The sequence below is a fragment of a genome, unplaced genomic scaffold (genome assembly GCF_019419815.1).
Source record: "Pyrus x bretschneideri cultivar Hongxiangsu unplaced genomic scaffold, Pyrus_bretschneideri_v1 Contig44, whole genome shotgun sequence".
Classification (NCBI taxonomy): Eukaryota; Viridiplantae; Streptophyta; class Magnoliopsida; order Rosales; family Rosaceae; genus Pyrus; species Pyrus x bretschneideri.
The window spans coordinates 2498529-2518670 of record NW_025999768.1 but is presented as its reverse complement, the minus strand read 5'-3'; the positions used below and the strand labels follow the sequence as shown (position 1 = coordinate 2518670).

The 20142-nt window shown below is 36.6% G+C and overlaps 2 protein-coding genes, 1 long non-coding RNA gene and 3 pseudogenes across 3 annotated transcripts; 3 read left to right on the top strand and 3 right to left on the bottom strand.

The window, feature by feature from the left end:
* The first annotated feature begins 666 nt into the window (after positions 1–666).
* On the top strand, positions 667–3282 carry LOC103953945 (annotated as a pseudogene).
* Positions 3283–5483: 2201 nt separating this feature from the next.
* LOC103953946 (embryo-specific protein ATS3A) lies at positions 5484–6285 on the top strand. The gene is made up of 2 exons (XM_009365759.3): positions 5484–5776; positions 5889–6285. The coding sequence occupies exons 1-2, from the start codon at positions 5564–5566 to the stop codon at positions 6135–6137; spliced, it is 462 nt and encodes a 153-aa protein (XP_009364034.1). The 5' UTR covers positions 5484–5563; the 3' UTR covers positions 6138–6285.
* A 585-nt stretch (positions 6286–6870) lies between these two features.
* On the bottom strand, positions 6871–9157 carry LOC103953947 (protein BUNDLE SHEATH DEFECTIVE 2, chloroplastic). Its single transcript, XM_009365760.3, has 5 exons — positions 8998–9157; positions 8808–8905; positions 8237–8300; positions 7439–7535; positions 6871–7157 (listed from the first exon to the last, which is right to left on the bottom strand). The coding sequence occupies exons 1-5, from the start codon at positions 9053–9055 to the stop codon at positions 7079–7081; spliced, it is 396 nt and encodes a 131-aa protein (XP_009364035.1). The 5' UTR covers positions 9056–9157; the 3' UTR covers positions 6871–7078.
* A 3778-nt stretch (positions 9158–12935) lies between these two features.
* On the bottom strand, positions 12936–15854 carry LOC103953951 (annotated as a pseudogene).
* LOC125468171 lies at positions 12936–17181 on the bottom strand. The gene is made up of 3 exons (XR_007251943.1): positions 17006–17181; positions 16674–16888; positions 12936–13199 (listed from the first exon to the last, which is right to left on the bottom strand). It is a non-coding gene; the product is annotated as an uncharacterized LOC125468171 (long non-coding RNA).
* Positions 14445–15489, top strand: LOC103953949 (annotated as a pseudogene).
* Positions 17182–20142: the final 2961 nt, after the last annotated feature.

Sequence of the window (20142 nt, the reverse complement as noted above, 5' to 3'; positions counted from 1 at the left end):
AAAGAATTGGAACCATATTATTACTAATCCATTGTGAGGCCTAACCCACTCATCCATCACTTTAGTGTAGACAATATCGTTTGTTTAAAAAAAATAACACTATAAAAAAATAATAAATAAATAAATAAATAAATAAAGAAGAAAAAGACAAAAGTGGGCCAAGTTTGTGAATGGAAAAAGGAACGTGGGTTACTTCCCCCCTTCATGATCACAATTTACACTCTGCCTCTCACCATTATTATCCTACTAAAAGTTTAAAATCTTTGTGTTTTCTAACCAAGTAACTTCGAATGAGTAGCATTTTTCACACACATATTTTCATTTTTTATACATTATTTATAATTTTTTATTATAAAACTAAATGAATTAAAATTAATAAAAATATGTGAATAACACCACGTTTCCGAATCAACACTAGCAAATCATTTATTCCCTTTCTTCTAAAATAAACGCGACGTTTCTTGTCCTTATGAAGAAGAAAATAACAGGGAAGTGAGTCAAATGGTTGTTCAACACTTGCCCACGGCACAGTAGTCCCCACGCCACAACATCTACCACTCGTATTTACAACCTTGCCCCTTCAATTAAACAAGCCAAACGACGTCGCATACCAGCCTCCTCTCTTCTATCCACCAACCAAGAACTGCGAACCAGAAGAACAAAGGCACAGCAGCAAAATTACAATTCCAACGCAGGAAAAAAAAAAACCAAGAAAACAGAGCATCCCTTTTCTCGAAAGTTTGAATCTTGATAGAAACAAAGCGCAGAGAGACCCATACGCTCGCAACCCATCACCCCACACTGCACCGACTTCAACATTCTCGATTTTTTTTTTATTAAATCCGATTTAAAAGCTGTATTTTTTTTTTTTTTTAAAGTATTATCCATCGCGTTGCCTTGAAGAGTACGTGAAAGTCACTGTTTCTTTTATTTTATTGTGTTTTTTCAATCTGAAATTTCCGTTCACGCATTGTTTTCGAACACTCAATCGACTCGCTTGGCTCTTCCTACAAGCTTTGGACTTTCTGCAATGGCTTCTTTAGCACCTGTTTCGCAATCCCAATTGCTTTTCAACAAAACCCAGTTCAAGTTACCACCAAATTTGAGGTCCGGTTTATTGCTGAACAAGTTCTCTGTTTCGTTCCGGAGGATGAGTTTCAGAGTGCCCACGAAGGCGGCGCGGCGTCCGGGGTGGTTTCCGCTACCACGGCGGAGAAGGCGAAGAAGAGGTACCCAGGGGAGGCGAAGGGGTTCGTGGAGGAGATGAGGTTTGTGGCGATGAAGTTGCATACCAGGGACCAGGCGAAGGAGGGGGAGAAGGAGGTGAAGGAGCCGCAGGAGGGGCCGGTGGCTAAGTGGGAGCCAACAGTCGATGGGTATTTGAAGTTTTTGGTGGATAGCAAGTTGGTTTATGATACCCTTGAAGAGATTGTTCAAAAAGCTCCATTTCCTTCTTGTGAGTAATTTTTTGATTGTTTTTAGATTGAAAGTTCGAATTATTTTGGAGGTGTTTGAATTCAAATTTGTATTTGTACGAATGTTTTCTGGATGTTGTTTCTCGGTTGGAGATATTGGCTTTGATATGGTTGTTAAAGTTTGGATTTCGATCATGTGTGTTGGGTGTTGGATGATCTTGTAATATTTTGGCTTTGTGGATTGCCTTTTTTCATCGTGTTTGCGGATTTGATTTCGCGTTTTATAGCGCCGAGGCATTGTTAATCATTTTGTGTTCATTACGTGTTATTGATCATGTATGTTTATTTGACTGTGTAGTGATATTGCACCAACAAAGAAATCGAGTTCTATATATGCATCTGTTTTCTGCATCAGTTTACCATATTAGATAAAATTCTCTTCGACAATCTGCCCGGTATAATGTTTCCCCGTCGTGCAACTTTTTATAGCTTTGTTTGTGTGCTATTATAGTTGGATTGCTAGTAATTTCTATGTTCACTTTGTGAATGTATTCGGTTGAGATACCGCTTTCTTCCATTACTCAGGAGTAGTAGCTGTTGCTCAAACAATTGGTTCTGCCACTCTAATTTTGCGGTCTGTGCTTTATCTGAGCAACACGGTTTATTCTTGTTCGGTTTTGTTTATCATCAAGTAGTTTAAGCCTTTAGATATGAATAACGAAATGAGGAAACTAAGGATTCATATAATGGGAACTTCCGCATAGATTCCAAATGTTCATGAATGTATCTGAGTTTTGCAAAATTACATGTACTTGTGTACTGTTAGTATGTTATTGTATGTCGTGACTGAGCTAACTTGTAATGTTATTGTACTGTTTTCTTTTTTGGCTATAGACGCGGAGTTCAGAAATACTGGATTGGAAAGGTCCGAAAAGTTGGCAAAAGATTTGGAGTGGTTTAAGGAGCAAGGTTATGCCATACCAGAACCTTCTACTCCTGGTGTTACCTACGCGGAGTATCTTAAGGAACTGTCGGAGAAGGATCCTCAAGCATTTATTTGCCACTTCTACAATATATACTTCGCTCATTCAGCTGGTGGGCGAATGATTGGGAAAAAGGTACATAAACAATGACCGGAAAGTGTGTCCACTCATTTTAACATGTAAACATGTCATAGAGTATGTCACATTGGTTCTGGTTTGTGAGCTTGTTGAGTGTCCGACGTAGGGCACGGGGACTTGGAATATAGCTAATTGATGAATAACTATTGGCCATCCACTTAAGTTCATAGCAATATAGCTAATTGATGAATAACTAGCTTATGATTTATGCGTGTAGAAAACCATTGATTTTCTCAGCTCAAGCTCTCAAGTCTCAGACACATGTTCGTTTTTGTTCTCACCCAATTTCAGGTGGCGGAAATGATACTAGACAAAAAGGACTGGAATTCTACAAATGGGACGGCGAGCTTCCCCAACTGCTGCAGAATGTGAGGAGAAGTTGAATAAAGTTGCCGAGGTAGATTTAATTTGCTGCTCAAAATCTTCTTATGTGCATCTCTTTGCTTTGATTTAACTTTTACATGCGTGCATCGACAGAGCTGGACGAGGGAGGAGAAGAACCACTGCTTGGAAGAAACCGAGAAATCGTTCAAACATTCGGGAGAGATTCTGCGTCTCATATTGTCGTGATGCCATTGCCACACCTGGTATGATTGTGCTGCTCCCAGTGCGCCGTTGTAATCTTTGTAAACTGTCGATGGAGACATGAGATTGCAATTACCGTGCTTAAAGAAAAACAATTGTTTTCAATGTGTAAATAAGATTTGGCATAGCCCTTTTTAATTTAAGAAAAATTGATTTCCGCACCTTCTTTACGTTTCTACTCGTTTTTTGAAAACTAGTTTCCAATGGGGTTTTTTAAGATGCAATGAAATGCTAAGCTGACAATATTTCAAGTTAATCGATGAGATGTCAGCAAAGTAAAATATACAATGTACATGATATACTTTGAGTACTGCTACTTGATTGATCAATATTCACTTTCGATTTTTGAGTTCGTACCCTACTGACCTCGTAGATTCAAAGATCATGATCATTCAATTTCAATTCTACGGCTCTTATTTATCTATTTCATTGGCTTCTTCACAAAACCTACAAACTTGAAAGACGCGAATCTTTATCTCTCTTAAACAATCTCGATCTCAGTTCATGAACTCCAGACATAAATTCAGAATGAATCTTTTTCCCCATTTGATGTACTTAAATATAAGTGGCCTGAAAAAAATAAGAAAAATTAATTTAAAAAAAACTTGAAAACTTGAGTTTTAATGATAAAGATAAAATAAATAGTAAAATAAATAGTACTATAATTGACTTTTTAATTTTAAAATGTGATTTTTCTTTAAAATGAATGCTACCAAAATTTTTTCATTAAAATTCCCGAAAACAGAAGATGGGATGACCTTTTATCCCTCGGTGAGCGTTCAGTATTGAGTAAATATTGCATCAAAAGAAGTTAAATTGAGCATCACGGATTCAGTGCGGCAGTCAGTACGCTTGCAGCCTGGCAGTGCTATATGAGCGAATTACCATTGTATCCCACATACTTTACTTGTAAAGCCATAGTTTCTTGGAGAAATTGGAGTTATGTGGTAAAACCAATTGATTACATGAGTAGTACAATATCTTATAAGTTCTTGCATTAATTTCTCTCTTACTAACGTGAGTTTTATTTTCACATTCTCACACGTCTCTATACGCATGTGCGATGAATTTTCAAGTTTAATGCGTGAAAAACACAAACGGGTATGCTAATTAGGCTTCACACGTAAGTCAACTTATTCTTATATTATGAAGAAATTGAGGTTCATTTATAAAACTAATTGGCAATATGAAGAGTACCTAATATCTTATAAGTCTTTGCACCCCAAATCGATATGAGACTTTATCCTCACATTCACATACTGACAAGAAAACTCAAAAAGAAGATTTATATGGCAAATATACCGCTTTGTACAGTTTTGTACCAATGATATAAGAACATTTTGGACAAAAAGTTCAGATTATCATTTTAGCGAGATATGACATTGACAATGTACATGAACGGGATCAACTCCAGATTCCTTTCCCCTACCTCATCAAATCTGAAGATTCAGACTATTAAAATTTAAGGGGCTTTTGGATCTAGGTCCAAAAACTTAGGTAGTTTTTGGGATCAAGTCCAGTTATCCAATTACATATTTTGATATCAATTTTGCCCTTTCATATAAAAATATTTAAATTCTTTAATTTTTTATCATTTATTCAGTTTTTAAATTTTGAATATTTAAATACTCAAACTAAAATATTATCTAGTAACTACCTACTATTTATGAAGAAAACAAGACTGATATAATCTAGTATCTACCTACCTATTGTATAGGAAGAAAATGTTTTATACCTACAAAGCAGATATAATCTACCCGCAAAACAAAAATAAACTACCTATTGTATGGGAAGAAAAATGTTGGGAACCTACATGGCGGAACATAAAAATAAAAATATGATATAATATACCTCCATTAAAGGAACGAATTTGGAGGGAAGAACGCAAAAATATCACCCATGAAAAGAAGAGACAAAAAAGAGGAGGATTGATAGAGGGAATTGTTTGGAAGAAGGAAAAAAGGAGGGATGAAACTGACCGGGGGTTGAGGTGATTATATGGCTATAACTAATCCTACAATTAAGGGATTAGTTAAACCACAAATTATCTCATAATTAAGAAATTTTGTGTATTTACTACAATTCGTAAGTCTAAGGGGTAAATATGGTACAAATCATAAATAAACATACATGGAATCTCAATTATTGGACCTATTTCAATGAAGTGGACTAATTCTACTAATGGCTCACAAAATTAGATCTATATCAAGTTATGTTATTATAATTTTTAAAATGAATTCCTCCGTGTACCATGGTTCTCCTAAAAAAGTACCGGGGGGCATGAAGGGAACAAAAAATGTGAGCAAACCAAGAGACTGTAACCGACTTGTCATTTTCCATAAGACTACACAAGAAAAGTAGTGGGAGTGTTTAAAACAGCCATAAACGCACCTGGTTTCTCATCATTTTCTGGAATCATAAGAATAGAAATTTACAGGAAACATGATCAAACCAGAACAAGTTGTGTTTTCTCTTGTTTTTGCCCTGTTAGGGTTAGGGTTCTTGCGTTTGCATGCTGCTTCTAGTTCTCTCCCTCCGGCCCTGCAGGCCAAGAGGAGCTGCCCTTATACAGTGATCATAAAAACCAGCTGCTCTTCCACCATCTCCACCAGAGACAGGATCAGCCTTGCTTACGGTGATGCTCACGGCAATGAGGTTGGTAATACCACCACTAATTTAGGTTCCATTTCGAAGTGCTTCTCTCAAAAGCATTTATACTCATAAGCGCTTTGGTCACTTGTACTTTTGATTTTATCTGCATAACTAGGTGTATGCAAAGAGGGTTGATGATCCAGTTTCAAGGACGTTTGAGAGGTGCTCCTCCGATAAGTTCCACATAGACGGGCCATGCGCGCGCGACATCTGTTATCTCAACCTTCTGAGGAATGGATCCGACGGTTGGAAACCTGAGTTCGTCAAGATCTCGGGTCCACATACAAACGCTATTATCTTTGACTTCAACACCTTCCTGCCCAACCGAGTGTGGTTTGGACACAATCTGTGTCATCATGGATAGATGTAGTTAATTAATTTTAATTAGTAATGGTTAATTAATTATGACATTAGTTATTATGTACTTGATCTAAACGAAAGACTTGACACAAAATCATAAAATTTAGTAGCCGATCCTACTTAGTGGGATAAGGCGACTTGTTATTGTTGTTTTTTATTGTGTAGTTCTGTTTGGCATTATGCTTGAGTGATTTTATGATTTTATCTTTCTTTCACTCGGTGTCCAGGCGCGTTTCATAATAAAAGTGGAAGAACACTAAAAATATCTCTGTCCATCTCAATAGATAGTAGATACCAACCAGGAAAAACTAAAGAGCATAATTTAAGCATAACATGGCTGTTTGGTTTCCGAGAAAATGCGACAAAACACACAGAAACTAAAAATTTAAGCTGAGCTTCACTTGGGACGCAACATTTCAATGCAGTTTCCTCCGCAACTAAACAGGAGGAAAATACATTGCGAGGGAAGTTGATTTGGCGGAAATGGTCACTGGATGCCGAGGGACGAACGGGATGGTTCAAGGCTGAAGGTTGTTGCTGCTGCCTCCCACAAGTTCGACAAGTTCAGGCATAAGTTTATTTTTCGGGTGATTTTGGTAACGACGGATTAAGCGTAATAGACCACATCCAAACACAAACAAAAGGATTGTTCCATTGACATGAGTGAGAGGCTTGAAAGCCGTTTTACAATGAAGATGCAAGAGGTGGACTAGGTGAAAATCGCGGAGATTAGCAAGTAAAGAGAATATCGCGGTCTGTCTTTCTCATTGTAATTCAACCAAAATGCAGCAAGCAATATTACAATATCTAATCAAAGAAATGAGTTCTTGACTTGTTTACAAAGTACAACATTTCACCATACCAACAAACTGAGCAACATATTTTGGTATTTTTTGTTCTGGTAGAATTTCTAACGATCGTGTAATCCTTGCAGGTCACAACGATCTAGGCATCATGTGTGCTCATGAAGCCACCCAAAAACCCTGCACCATTGCATTCTCCACACAGAATCTCCCTCTTCCCCCTGCAAGAAAACATGGTTACTAGTGTCAGATGGTATGGTAGCACGTATGAGAAAGAGCTATCACAAAAATTTCAATCGGTGAAAGACACAGTCAAGCTAACATTTTAACAATGAAATGGGATTTATCGAATTGGGATGAACTATAAGCTGGTCAGTTTAGATGAAGGGAAGGAACAACATGCGGTATTTGAAGTTTGAGATCTCTTTATTAGGAATATTAATTTCGTTCCTTCCTGAAAATTACGATCATATTAGATTTTGATTCGAAGCAACATGGTTACCTGCAAAGCCAACATAGTCCACCAGCTTTAAACTGTCCGTTGAAGTGGTCTACAGAATTAACTCCAGTACCTTCGCATTGATTACACACTTTTGCACCTGGTTGATGGATCAGAAATGAAAAACTTGTGAGCTGAAATCCTCAGATGCTAATAAAACAAGAAAATATTTCAGCGAAAGGATCAAGACAAAGGCTGACTATGCATATGAAACATATAAATTGTACTGGAGAACATCAACGAATAAGATAAGAACTCAATCAAAACTGTGTCCACTAAATTGATTTTGAAAGCAATGAGAACTGATGATGCAATCACAGAATTTAAGACATGTACCAATAAACATGGAAGAACAAAATGAGCAATTTGATTTTTTTTTTTTTTTTTTACTTTTATTAATAACAGAAATCAGTTTGCAAAATATAAGGTATCGAGTAGTAGCTTCCAATTTAAACGTTCTTTCCTCTGAAGAAAAGATCTTCAGAAAACTGAGAAAGAAACAGCTATTTTTTGTGTTTTTTTATGGATCTTGACGAAACACATTGACATTGCAATTAGATGTGTCTAGTTTCTGAATTAAGCATCTGATTAGTGGTCGGCATAGTTTGCTAGATTCGGAAAACAATAGACGATTAAACCCCATACTCCTCCAAGATAAAGAGAGACAAGAAGCTATACATCATGCCAGAGAGTCGAAAAACAATGAGGAAATATTTGCCTGAATGCTTTCAGAAATTTCATTCTAAAGCATCAAGTCAATATTCAGCATAAGATATATTCAAAGACCAGTTATTCGCTTACCGTTTCCCTCACATGCTGAACAGACTAGGCTATTTACTTTGGCTGTTGGAGTACCGTCTGTAGCCTGCAACACAAAACCAAAGTGAAGTCTGAGGAAAAGAACAGCCCTTGATATACTATCAATCGATTCGCATACAAAGTCCTCTACTCATATGCTTACGCAAATCAAAAGTACCAATTCTTTTCTGCTATAGGGTTCCACTCATCAAGACTAATGTTTCGTATCATCCCCTCAATCGGATATAGTTGGCTAATGCTTCCACATTTTCGATTACATCCTACCATTCCAAGGCATCCAACAATCCCAACATTCTAGCAGGCTCCTAACCAAATCATAAAAGAGATTTACTTGGAAACTCGGGTATCTTTCGGCCATGAAACTACATTAAGAACATGTTTATCACTCTTACTTTCACAAATAAAATTTCACAACCCATTGATTTTATATATTTCTTCCTAAAACAAGTCGATAGAAAGGTCCAATCCAAATAACATGCTAGAGCAAAGGAAATCAATGCAAAGCAACAGGTTTCCAAAATTTCGAAAAATGGGTTCGTCTGAAATGCCTCACCTTGACCTCCCATGACTGAAAGTTTGCAGCTTTAGAGCTCCGAAACACTTGATTCACCCGAACAACCTTCCCGCCAACCGATTTTTCGATGAAAACCCCTGTAGAAAAATCAAATTGCTCACTCAATTAACAAAAAGAAACAGAAAGCAATAAACTAAATTTCCCAAATTTGCAGAGATAGAGATAGTACTTGGTTTGTTTGTGGAATCGAAGGAACAAACAGGCATGAAAGAAAGAGAGCTTGCCATTCGAAGAAAGTTTCAGAAGCTGTGGAGACTCAAGGGTGTGAAGAAGGAATGCAATCCGTGGGTGGGTGCGTGGGTGGTGGTAAAACAGAGGATAAGGGGATAGACACTTCAATTACCTTTATGCCCTTTTTCAAATTCTACTGTTTTGAAAAGACCCTTAGTGGATTAAATTGTTAATTATTAAGAGATAAGGATAACGATGAGAACCGAACCCGCACCATAATGCATAGGTATAATTACTTTCCGAGTTTGATTTGGATGTCCTTCTTGATGTTAGTTATATTCTCGAACCCAATTATTTCGTCGTTGATTTATGATAGGGATTTTTCACCATCTACAAAAGTAGGGATAAAAACACTTAAAAATGAGTACAAGGTTGTTGTAGTATAGCAGCTCAAACAAAGTCATTTTCCGCAAGAATTGTTTGAATAATTTGTATTTAAACTAATTATTAATTAATTATTTGAAAACAGAGTTTAGAAAAGGTTGATTTTATGACATAGAATAATAAAAACGAATTTAACTAAAATGATTAAGGACATTAGAAAAGTAAAGAAAACAAAAGAAAACATTTTGAAAACAAAATTGTAAAAGCCTATCTAAGTTCTCCAAATTGATGCCTCTAAATTATATGCGTTCACCCCCTTCTCTAATGGCTAATTAGCTTTATTTTATACTATTAGAAAATAAAATCCTTCCTATAAAAGGTCTTCTAAAAACTAGGAAACATAATAGAATCAAATAACTACAAAATAAAAGGTTTCCTATTTAAACTGAAATTCGGACTTTTCAGAAAATCAGACACCAACCAAATCAATTCCGATTTGGTCCTAAAAGGTCTCTTTTTAAATCTTGAGACATCCCTAACAAATCCTCAAAAGGAATCTTCCTCAAAATACGCTATCTTGACCTTCAAAATACACAAAACGTCCAAAAATGTCAATTTGAGAAAGCTGCGCGCTAGACCTTAATTTCATCGTCACGGTCAAACGGCTTGGTAAAAAAATCTGAAATTTTGATACAATCATGTTGAAAGACTCACGAACATCCTCCAATTAGAATCACTCCAAAGTTCATCTGTTTGATCATTTTTTGCTCCATATGAAGTCGAATGTCATACATTAAAAATACATAACTAAGTATCAAAATTCTACCAAAATAACCAATAAAATATAAATAAGAATAGGGTAACATATATGGTATAATATGGACTTATCAAATACCCTCAAACTTAGCTTTTTGCTTGTCCTCAAGCAAAACAAAACTCAAAAACAAATACAAAAACTAACAAACTTGAAAACTTTATTAAAATTCAACTAAGACAAAATTTTCATTTTCAAGCTGCAATCCATAGAAACCTATACAAATGTGCCGAAAGAGTATGTTTTAAATGAAAGGCTGAGGTACAGTGGATGACCAACTCAACCGGTTAAATTTTGACGGTACAAAGACAAGGAGATGGCAAAGAAAGTGTTTTCACAAAACATAAGCATTCGAGGCCAAGAAGAAAGGTTAATAATAGCATATTTTTGGTTAACCTGCTCACAAAACAGTCAGCACCTCGTTTGTTTTGAGCATTCTGAAACAAGACATCATTATAAATCAGAAACAGTAGTTCAACCCAAAGTATGAAAACTAAACTTCTTAACATGTCACATTTTGTTTGATGTTTATTGTAGTGAGAATATTGTCACATGGGTTAATTGCCGAAAGATGTCAAGTAACATGCTAAAGTTAATAAACTCAGAAGACACAATGAAGACTGGTAATTCTTGTTTTAGTTTTGTTTGCATGACAGTTAATTATCTATTGTGTGATGGAAAACAAAAAAAAACAGAGAAGAAGATTTGATTCCATGTTTTAGAGATTATCAATGCTGAGATATTGTAAGTTAGACTCTAAGTTGATGAATGCTTTGAGAACAATATGTGGTTGTGGTTGGTTGTGTGATGAGAAGAATATTTCATGTATGCATGCTAAAAACAAACACTTGGCATAGAAATAAGAAGAGAGATGAAGATGAACTAGTCCATAAACAGTTCGTATTGTCCACATTTGATGGGAAGAGAGCCCCACAACTAGTCCTCATTCGACGTTGAATAACATGTTTTGTTTGATCGTAGTTGTTCTAGACATTCTTATACAACCGCCGCAAGAGAAAAAGAATCAAACTCTGATACTCGTACTGCCAAGATGACTTTTCTTAACCAAACTATGCTACAAACCCTTTGTATCGGCACAATCCATAAACGTTTTTCAAGAAGCAAAAATCAATTATATGTTGGTAAAAAGGAAAGTATTTTAGAGAGATGATTTAATTAATGATTTTATAGGATTCAATTAAGGTTTTGATATGATTTGGTCTAGGTTTCCTTATGTTACTGCTCCTTTGTGATCTTATAAATACCTCCTCGTTAAGAAGAATAAAGAAATTCTTATATATGTGTCATAAACCCTTTTATTTTCAACTTTTTACACTAATGTTAAAAAACTAAAGGGAGTCACTTAGTTACTATATACGGTTTTGGTGATATTTCTCTTCACTTAGAAGTGAGAGGTTTGAATCTCGTAGATGGTGAATTCGATACTAAATTAGGCTGCTCATAATGTGGCTTAATTGAATCTCGTAGACGGTGAATTCAATTTTATTTTTTCGATTGGATTTGCTTTCCTTGATGAGTGAGACTAATTTCCCAATAAGCGGTATCATAGCCGTGGTTCGGTGACCATCAAGACGGAGTTTCGCAATCAGGGCGAAACTGGCTATTTTGGAGGAAGAGAACAAGCGTCTAATCGAGGTGGAGTATGAGTCTAAGGTCCTCAACACAGAGTTTTGCAATCAGGACAAACAACTAGGTGAATTCCAAGCAGGATGGTCGCCCCGCCCATGGTTTAGCACGTTTTGCTACCACATTTGTTGGCTTTCATTTCTCCATGGATAGAGGACGAGACATTATTACCACATTGTTTTCAGAGCACCAACATCTTTTATCAAAATACTTGATTAAGCTTGGCTAATCCTAGCCGTTCATTTCATTGTTAATTCCCAATTAATCACACCATACTTTGCTGCATCTGCCTCCTCTCCTTGCTACTTATGTGTGCTCATCCGTACCGTACGTGTAATATTCGGTACGACGTCGCAAGAAAATCGATACAACACATGGATTGCAACCGAAATGACAATAAGTAAACCGCTACAAATGTAAATTACGAATTCTAATAAACAAGAAAGCCAGACGCAGATAGAGTTGAGACATTCTTAATACCACATTGTTTCAAAAGAGCACCATCATCTTCATGTAGCCTTATGACCTCATTATTTTAGAACCGAATTGAAGTATCCATTCACAGTTTCTCCAGATTGTACGAATGTATGATGCACCGTACGATCTTTTACACGACGGGCAAGAATGTGTAGAAAAATACAAACTTGCTCTTCTATAGATACTGAACCATACATCCTCAACCTTCCATGAGTGCAAAGCAACTCGCACAATATACTGAAGGTTTTTCTATCCATTGAAAGCTTATTCACACACGTTATTTTACTATGATCTAGCAAACTCAAACGAGTCTCTTGTCTAGAAGCAAACTCAAACGAGTCTCATGTCTAGAAAGAGTACGAATTTAAAGATAGAACTTTTCACAACACCACAACGTCGGAGCATATAAGATAGCTACCAATATCACTGCAGCACAAAAATGTCGTTTCTCTAACTCTATTGCAATTAGAGTAATCATAATCTTCCTCTCTATCATTCGATCCATGTCTAACAATATTTCTAAGAGAATACAAGCAAGAACAATCACTATGTATCTAATTCTAATATAAGAAAAGAAACTAAAATGACGAACATGCCAAGGCGAAAACTGGTACTAATGTAAAATGTTCCGTATCGATACCAAGAAAAAATGCTTGCATAAATACACAAGTCATGATCCGACTAATCACAAAACCTAGCAGAGGTACAATTCAAAGACAACACAATCCAATTCTAAGGCCTATATCCTATTAAAAAGGAGTCAGGCCCCAGTTCATTATACCAAAGGCTCTTCTATCCATTCGAAGCTCATTCACACACGGTAAATCCCCACGTACATTTGCTTTCTTCTCCTCCACCTCAACTCTACAACAGTAATTCTATAAAAAAAATTGACCACATTTACAAGATTTTTACCAAAGGTTTCTGCAGTCACACTATTCGCCTCATGGACAGTTCAAGATGAATTTCTTGTTCTATATCACTGCTGGGGTAAAACCGCAAACCCCAAACCCCAATTTGGATTTAAACAGAAAGAAGGTAAATTTCTCTGCAGATAATTCACAATGGCAACAGAAATTTCAAATGAACAATAATATAACAAACTCTTTTTAACTTCACACAGAAGAAATTGAAATTAAAATTCTGCAGATAATTGAATCACCACCGAATATCAGAAGATTAAAAATTAAAATAATTAAAAGAATTAGGAACATGATAGGTCATAAATACTTAATAGAACAATCACAAAACATATTCAACTTATTTCAACCAAAACCAGAGATACACCAAACCAACAAATTCATTGAACAATCACAAAACCCAAAAAAGGAATTCAAAAGCCCATAAAAATAAAAATAAACAAATTAATTGAACCAAATGTCTCCAAGAAAAACAAACCCAGATGAAGAACAAGCAATTTGAGCCCAAAATTTTCAGATTTAGAATACAGGAGCCGTAGAAACTTACCAATGGAAGAATCGGAGGCGCAAACGGATTCGATCTGTACCGCAAATCGCCACGCTCAACGCTGCTCACTATCCGCACACAGTGTTGGTCGCGATGACCCACCCAGAATGCCGCTTGCGACGAGAGAGAGAGGCTGCTAACGTCGCGTTGCCTCGCAATGGGCTTTGCATCCGTGTGGGATTGAACTCAAACCGGCCTGCCAAACAGGCCCAAATAGAAAATGGAATGCGATCCAGTCGAAAGAAAAGTATTAGGGAATTGCAAGAGTTGGTGCGCCGGGGAAGAAAAATTATCCGGAAAATATATTTGGGGCTGTAAGTTAAGCAACTCTGACCCTTAACAATAATAAAATTATCTTTTGCAACTTTCCATCCAACATTCTAGAATTCTGTCTGCTCACTCAACGCACAGCCTTGATTATGAAATTGGCATAAAGACCGACTTTCGGAAAAAATATGACATTGGTCTTTACTTCAAGGCAATGTCCATTTTAACTCTAACATAGAAGAGATTGAGAAGTGAAATTAGAGTGTAAAACAACATAAGAAAATCAAGTTCATACAAGAATTATGACACAAAACCTATTATCCTTAATTATAGCTTGAATCAAGATTTGGAAATTATTTGTGGTCTCTCTCTATAGTAAATTATTACGTATGTTGACCCTCAACCCGAAGAAATGCTTATTCTCACACTTTTATCTTTCTTGCATTTTTCAAATGTCATTCGAAGTTTCGGATGAGTTATTAAGGATATTTGTCCCAATACGCTTATACTAGACGTTGGGGTTTTTTAATTCGCAAAATCTAGATTTTCAATCCAATAGTGAAAGAGTAGAGGACAAAAATCTTGTCTCTTGACCAACTGGTCGTCAGAGTCCTGCTCCAGCAGTTCGGGCAGGCTACGATAGTGGGGTTGCTATTCTTGTGGACAGGCCCGACCACTCAGGGGCATGCAGCTGTCGTTGACCACCAGAAAACCCTCATGGTGTTGTTCTGCACAGGGGTCCAATTTTTTTTTTGCGATGCTTGTCTTGGATACTTGGCAGTTCATGTATCGATGCCTGCACGAAAAAACAAGGTGCTTTACAAGTATATACACTCCCGCCAACATAGGCTGGTGGTGGCGTACGCATATGGAGCAATGTACAACCACCCCGTCGAGAAGCTGCTGGTGGACACCAGGTGTGGTGCCGTTAGCTTTCTGTCGTCCGACATGTCTCTGAGGATGTCAATTTTTTTCTTCTCGTTCGCCACCGTCAAGGCAGTGGAGGATCACTGTGGAATGTGGATTTCGTGAAAACTATTCAAGGGTAACCGTTTGTGATCCCTTGTAATTTATTTCTCATATCTGTTTTTGTTAGGTTATGACACGACGAAAGTTATAAGGTAAAAAGGATCACAAATGGTTACCCTTGAATAGATTTCACGGAATCCACATTCCACGTCGTCCACTACCTTGACGGTGGCGAACAAGAAGACAAATTAACATCCTCGGAGACACGCCGAACGCCAGAAAGCTGACAACACCACTCATGTTGTCCACCAGCAGCCCCTCGATGGGGTGGTTGTACATTGCTTCATATGCGTACGGCGCCACCAACCTATGGTGGCGGGAGTGTATGTACTTGTAAAGCACCTTGTTTTCATGCATGCATCGATGCATGAAATACTACCAAGTATCCAAGACAAGCATGGCAAAGAGAAATTGGACCCTTGCGTGAAACGGCGCCATGAGGGTTTTCTAGTGGTACACGGCAGCTGCATGCCCTTGAGTGGTTGGGCATGTCAACAAGAACAGCAGCCCCGCTATAGTAGCCTGCCCAAACTACTGGAGCAGGACGCCGACGACCACAGTTGGTCGAGAGACGAGGTTTTTGTCGTCTGACTCTTTCACTATTGGGATTTTGAATTTCGAAAATCTAGATTCCGCGAATTGAAGAACCCCAGTGTAGACCCAGTATAAGAGTATTGGGACAAATATCCCCATAACTCATCAGAAACATCAAATGATATTTGAAAAATGAAATTGAAATGCGAGAAAGATAAAAATGCGAGAATAAACATTTTTTCGGGTTGAGGGCCTATATATGTAGTAATTTACTATAGAGAGAGACCACAAATAATTTCCAAATCTTGATTTAAGCTAAAATTAAGGATAATAGGTTGTGTCATAATTCTTGTTTGAACTTGATTTTCTTATGCTGTTTTACACTCTCTAACATAGAAGAGATTGAGAAGTGGAATTAGAGAGTTTAAAATGGACATTGGCTTACCTTGAAGTCTTCCATTAAAGATTGTGTGACTCAAGCTTTGGTGTAAAAAAGTTTTGGTGTTTGAATCACAACTAATTTCTGATTAGATCTCCACAAGTATTTGAAGGTGAACAAACAAACAGTTTGAATTGAAAGCTACACCAGATCTAATAAACAAGTAACAAGTTTTGACTTTTGACATTAAAAACAAGTCCTTCGATAGCCCAAATGCAGCATTATTTATTGTAGTCAGCAACCAAGCATGCAATGCACATCTAATCTTAATTTCAAGAGAGTTCACATCATGATACAAGGATTGAAATCAACATGCAGCCCAAAGTAATGCAAATATCTCCTTAATCAAGAGGGTGGATTCAATTCGTGTAGGTGTGTGCAGTGGATATATAATTGTTTATAGTGGAGTCGATAGACCAAAAGCAAAATTACCATCTGATCTAAGAGATAAGACAACATCACAATCACATACGATTCAATCAACGAGAATAGTTGAATGAATGCAGAGCAAACCCAATTCAGAAAACGATTAAAAACACTGCAGATCGAATTCAGTCCAAATTATGAAGCAAGCAAGCAGATACAACAGGTAGAATTGAAGAAAGAAAGTGCTGACCGAGGATCAGTTTCCAAGGCGATGTGGAGCGCTTGGTTGATGGCAGAGTAGAGGTTCAATTATTTGCTACCAGTGCCACGAACAATCGTTCCATCACCGGCGGCGGTGGAGGAGGAGGAAGAGGAGGAAGAGGAAGGGAGGTTGCAAATGGCCTTCTCCTGGCAACTCCAAGCCCTTTAACCAATCCTCCAAATCTGCTCGGCCCCATTTAATCACTGAAAACAGAGAGCGAGTGACCTCAATCTCTTAGAATGGAAGACTCAAATCCCCTTTTGATTCAAAACCCAACCCTAAACCTAACCCTAAAACAAGTTATAAATCATAGTTCTTACCATATTATAGCACTCTGCACTCTAGAGGCTAGGAGCTGGAATGAAGGGGAGGCCGGAGGGGAGACCGAGAGAGAGAGAGAGAGAGTGTGTCTGGAGAGTGGAGACCTAGACCGAGGGAGAGAGATGAATAAAGTTGAGCACCTCTGAGAAGAAGAAAGAAACGATGTGGTTGAGTCATACACATGTTATGATGAATAAATTATGGGAAACTTGATATAAGTCTAATTTTTTAGCCAATAGTAGGAATAATTCAGTTTATTAAAATAAGTCCAATTTGTTATATTTAATTATTTAATTATAAATAGTTATCTGTTCAATGATAAGATTTATTATAAAAATCAAATTTCTTCCCAATTATCTCTTTACTTATTTCTTTTTATTTATCTTTTTGTTATTTCTTGTTCTTCCTTCTGCTTTAAACCTCATTTATAGATTTTATTTTTAATTTTTATAATCAACCTATATCACAGGTTAATTATATTTATCTACCTATATGATAGATTTTTTTTTTTTTTTGTAATCAACTTGTCACAGATTAATGTGTCTTGTTTGTAGGTATGTTATGTTTTTTCTACCTTTTAATTAGGTTTCATATCTCACATATAAGTATTATATACATTCATATATTTGTTACTTGAGTTAGGGTAGAATGTTTTGCAAATAAATTTATGTTAGTATATTAGTTTTTTTGTTATAAGATATTAAATATATTTTTTTGGAGTTGGAAAATGCATAATATTAGAAGATTTTAATTGATTTTTAATATTTTTAGAAAATATAAAATGAGTATAAAAGAAATAAAAACATATAATTAGATAATTGGACTCACTCTTAAAAACACTCTACGTTTTTTGACCTGGATCTAAAAGCCCCATAAATTATTTACCTATTTTATTCATAGGGGAATTGCAAGTCTCTGCGGCGGCGGCGGCTTCATCCACCAGAGACCGATAGGGTTTCTGCCAAGCAAAACCCCCTCGTCGTAGCAAGCAAATCTATGGAAGACACTCGATCCTCCTTTTTTTTTCTTTTTTTTCTTTTTTTTTTTTTCACGAAGATGCACCACTTTTTTTTTTAATTATAATTAAAAAATTTCCCTAAGTATTTTGGCTATTCGCGATTAATGCCTACATTTTTAAAAATTAAGAAAATACTCCTACACTTGTTTAGACGTCTCGTATAGGTTGCAACTGTGTTTAAAATGAAAGAAATAACTTTATTTTCATTTTACATAAATTATGAGAGACTTTTTAAATATTTAGATGAACGCTATTATATCTAGTTCTAGATGGTTTTAATATCTTGTAATACTTTATAATCTATATGTTATTTTATTTTGTAATTTATATATCTTGATACAATTATGTATTTTTTTACGTATAAATAAGATATTTATTCATATATTATATAATAAATATAATTAAAATAAAAAAATCTCAAGCACTAGACTCCTATCCCTCACTTGACGAGCACCTTTCGCCTTTTAAAAACTTAAAGTCGATTTAATTTTTGTAGAAAGTAATGGAACTTGTGGAACTGACGTCAGTACACAAATTCAAATAAAATTCTACAATCATGAATTTCAAACCAAAGAAAGTGCAACAACATGAATTTTTGGGAGAGAATGAAAGGCAGAGTAGAAATTTAGAAAACATAATTGAAACTTGAAACAAAACCCCTAAAGATTCAGAATTTTTTTTTCTTCCAAGAAGTAGAAGTATAATATTTTCACTCAAATGTAGCCAACTAATTTAAAGGTATAAGGCAACGTTATTTGTACACATTAAATTGAAACACATATTAATCTCTAATGTAGGAGAGTTTCGATATAATGATACAACTTAATCTATTAGAGACCAAAATATATCAAATTTATGGGTACAAATAGTATCTTTGATTTCCCTTGTTTATCGGCTTCATCGGTATAGGATCATGATTGTATAGCCTCCTAATATATTTGTAACCCTAATTCTATTGTAATACAAGAAAGTATTCAGCAACTCTATCTTTTCTACGATTACCACTTAAATTTATGGGTAATGCTAGAGAACATTAAAGTTGATGATTGATTTATTACTTAAGCGTTGATAAACGTGCTCATTCTTATTGGTAACACATCATTTAGTTTGCAAATTTAATCTTCAAATTTAATCTATCTAACATTACCCTAAACTTATTTCTCTCAATCCCTTCCATTATTGGGGGTTTATGTGCTCATTTGGTGGACTAGACGGAATCGGGCATTAGGATAAATATTGGATTTGCAAGTATTGATTAGACTTTGTAAGACAAGACTTGTAACCCATGTATAAGGATGAGTTAGATAACTCACTCTATTGTACATTCATAACTCATCATGTCCGGTTCTGTCCATCTCATATTTTAACACAACAAACAATAGATTGAATTTGAATCTATTTTAATTGGTCACAACTTATCCCAACCGACCCACCATGTGACATCCCACGTCGCCCAGGGGACTGATCCTTAAATGTATATTCCCATCTTTACCTAGCACGAGGCATTTTGGGAGCTCACTGGCTTCGGGTTCCGTAGGAACTCCGAAGTTAAGCGAGAAGAGGCTAGAGCAATCCCATGATGGGTGACCCATTGGGAAGTTGCTCGTGAGTTCCCAAAAACAAAACCGTGAGGGAATGGTAAGCCCAAAGCGGACAATATGGTGCTACGGTGGTGGAGCGGGCCCGGGAAGTGGTGCGCCCCGGGCCGGGATGTGACAAATTGGTATCAGAGCCTATCCCTGGCCGGAAATGTGCCGACGAGGACGTCGGGCCCCTAAAGGGGGGTGGATTGTGACATCCCACATCGCCCAGGGGACTGATCCTTAAATGTATATTCCCATCTTTACCTAGCACGAGGCCTTTTGAGAGCTCACTGGCTTCGGGTTCCGTAAGAACTCCGAAGTTAAGCGAGAAGAGGCTAGAGCAATCCCATGATGGGTAACCCACTGGGAAGTTGCTCATGAGTTCCCAAAAACAAAACCGTGAGGGAATGGTAAGCCCAAAGCGAACAATATCGTGCTACGGTGGTGGAGTGGGCCCGGGAAGTGATCCGCCCCAGACCGGGATGTGACACACCACTTCATCCTTCCTATTGTTATTTAATTTTTTATTGAATGC

Bases quoted from the DNA above. Each gene is read 5' to 3' on its own strand.
- LOC103953947 (XM_009365760.3), bottom strand. From the start codon at position 9,055: ATGGCAAGCTCTCTTTCTTTCATGCCTGTTTGTTCCTTCGATTCCACA. The intron at 8,301-8,807 runs GTGAGGCATTTC...TTTGTGTTGCAG, and splicing joins TTCAGTCATGGGAGGTCAAG to GCTACAGACGGTACTCCAAC. The intron at 7,536-8,236 runs GTAAGCGAATAA...TCCATCAACCAG, and splicing joins TTCAGCATGTGAGGGAAACG to GTGCAAAAGTGTGTAATCAA.
- LOC103953946 (XM_009365759.3), top strand. From the start codon at position 5,564: ATGATCAAACCAGAACAAGTTGTGTTTTCTCTTGTTTTTGCCCTGTTA. The intron at 5,777-5,888 runs GTTGGTAATACC...CTGCATAACTAG, and splicing joins GTGATGCTCACGGCAATGAG to GTGTATGCAAAGAGGGTTGA.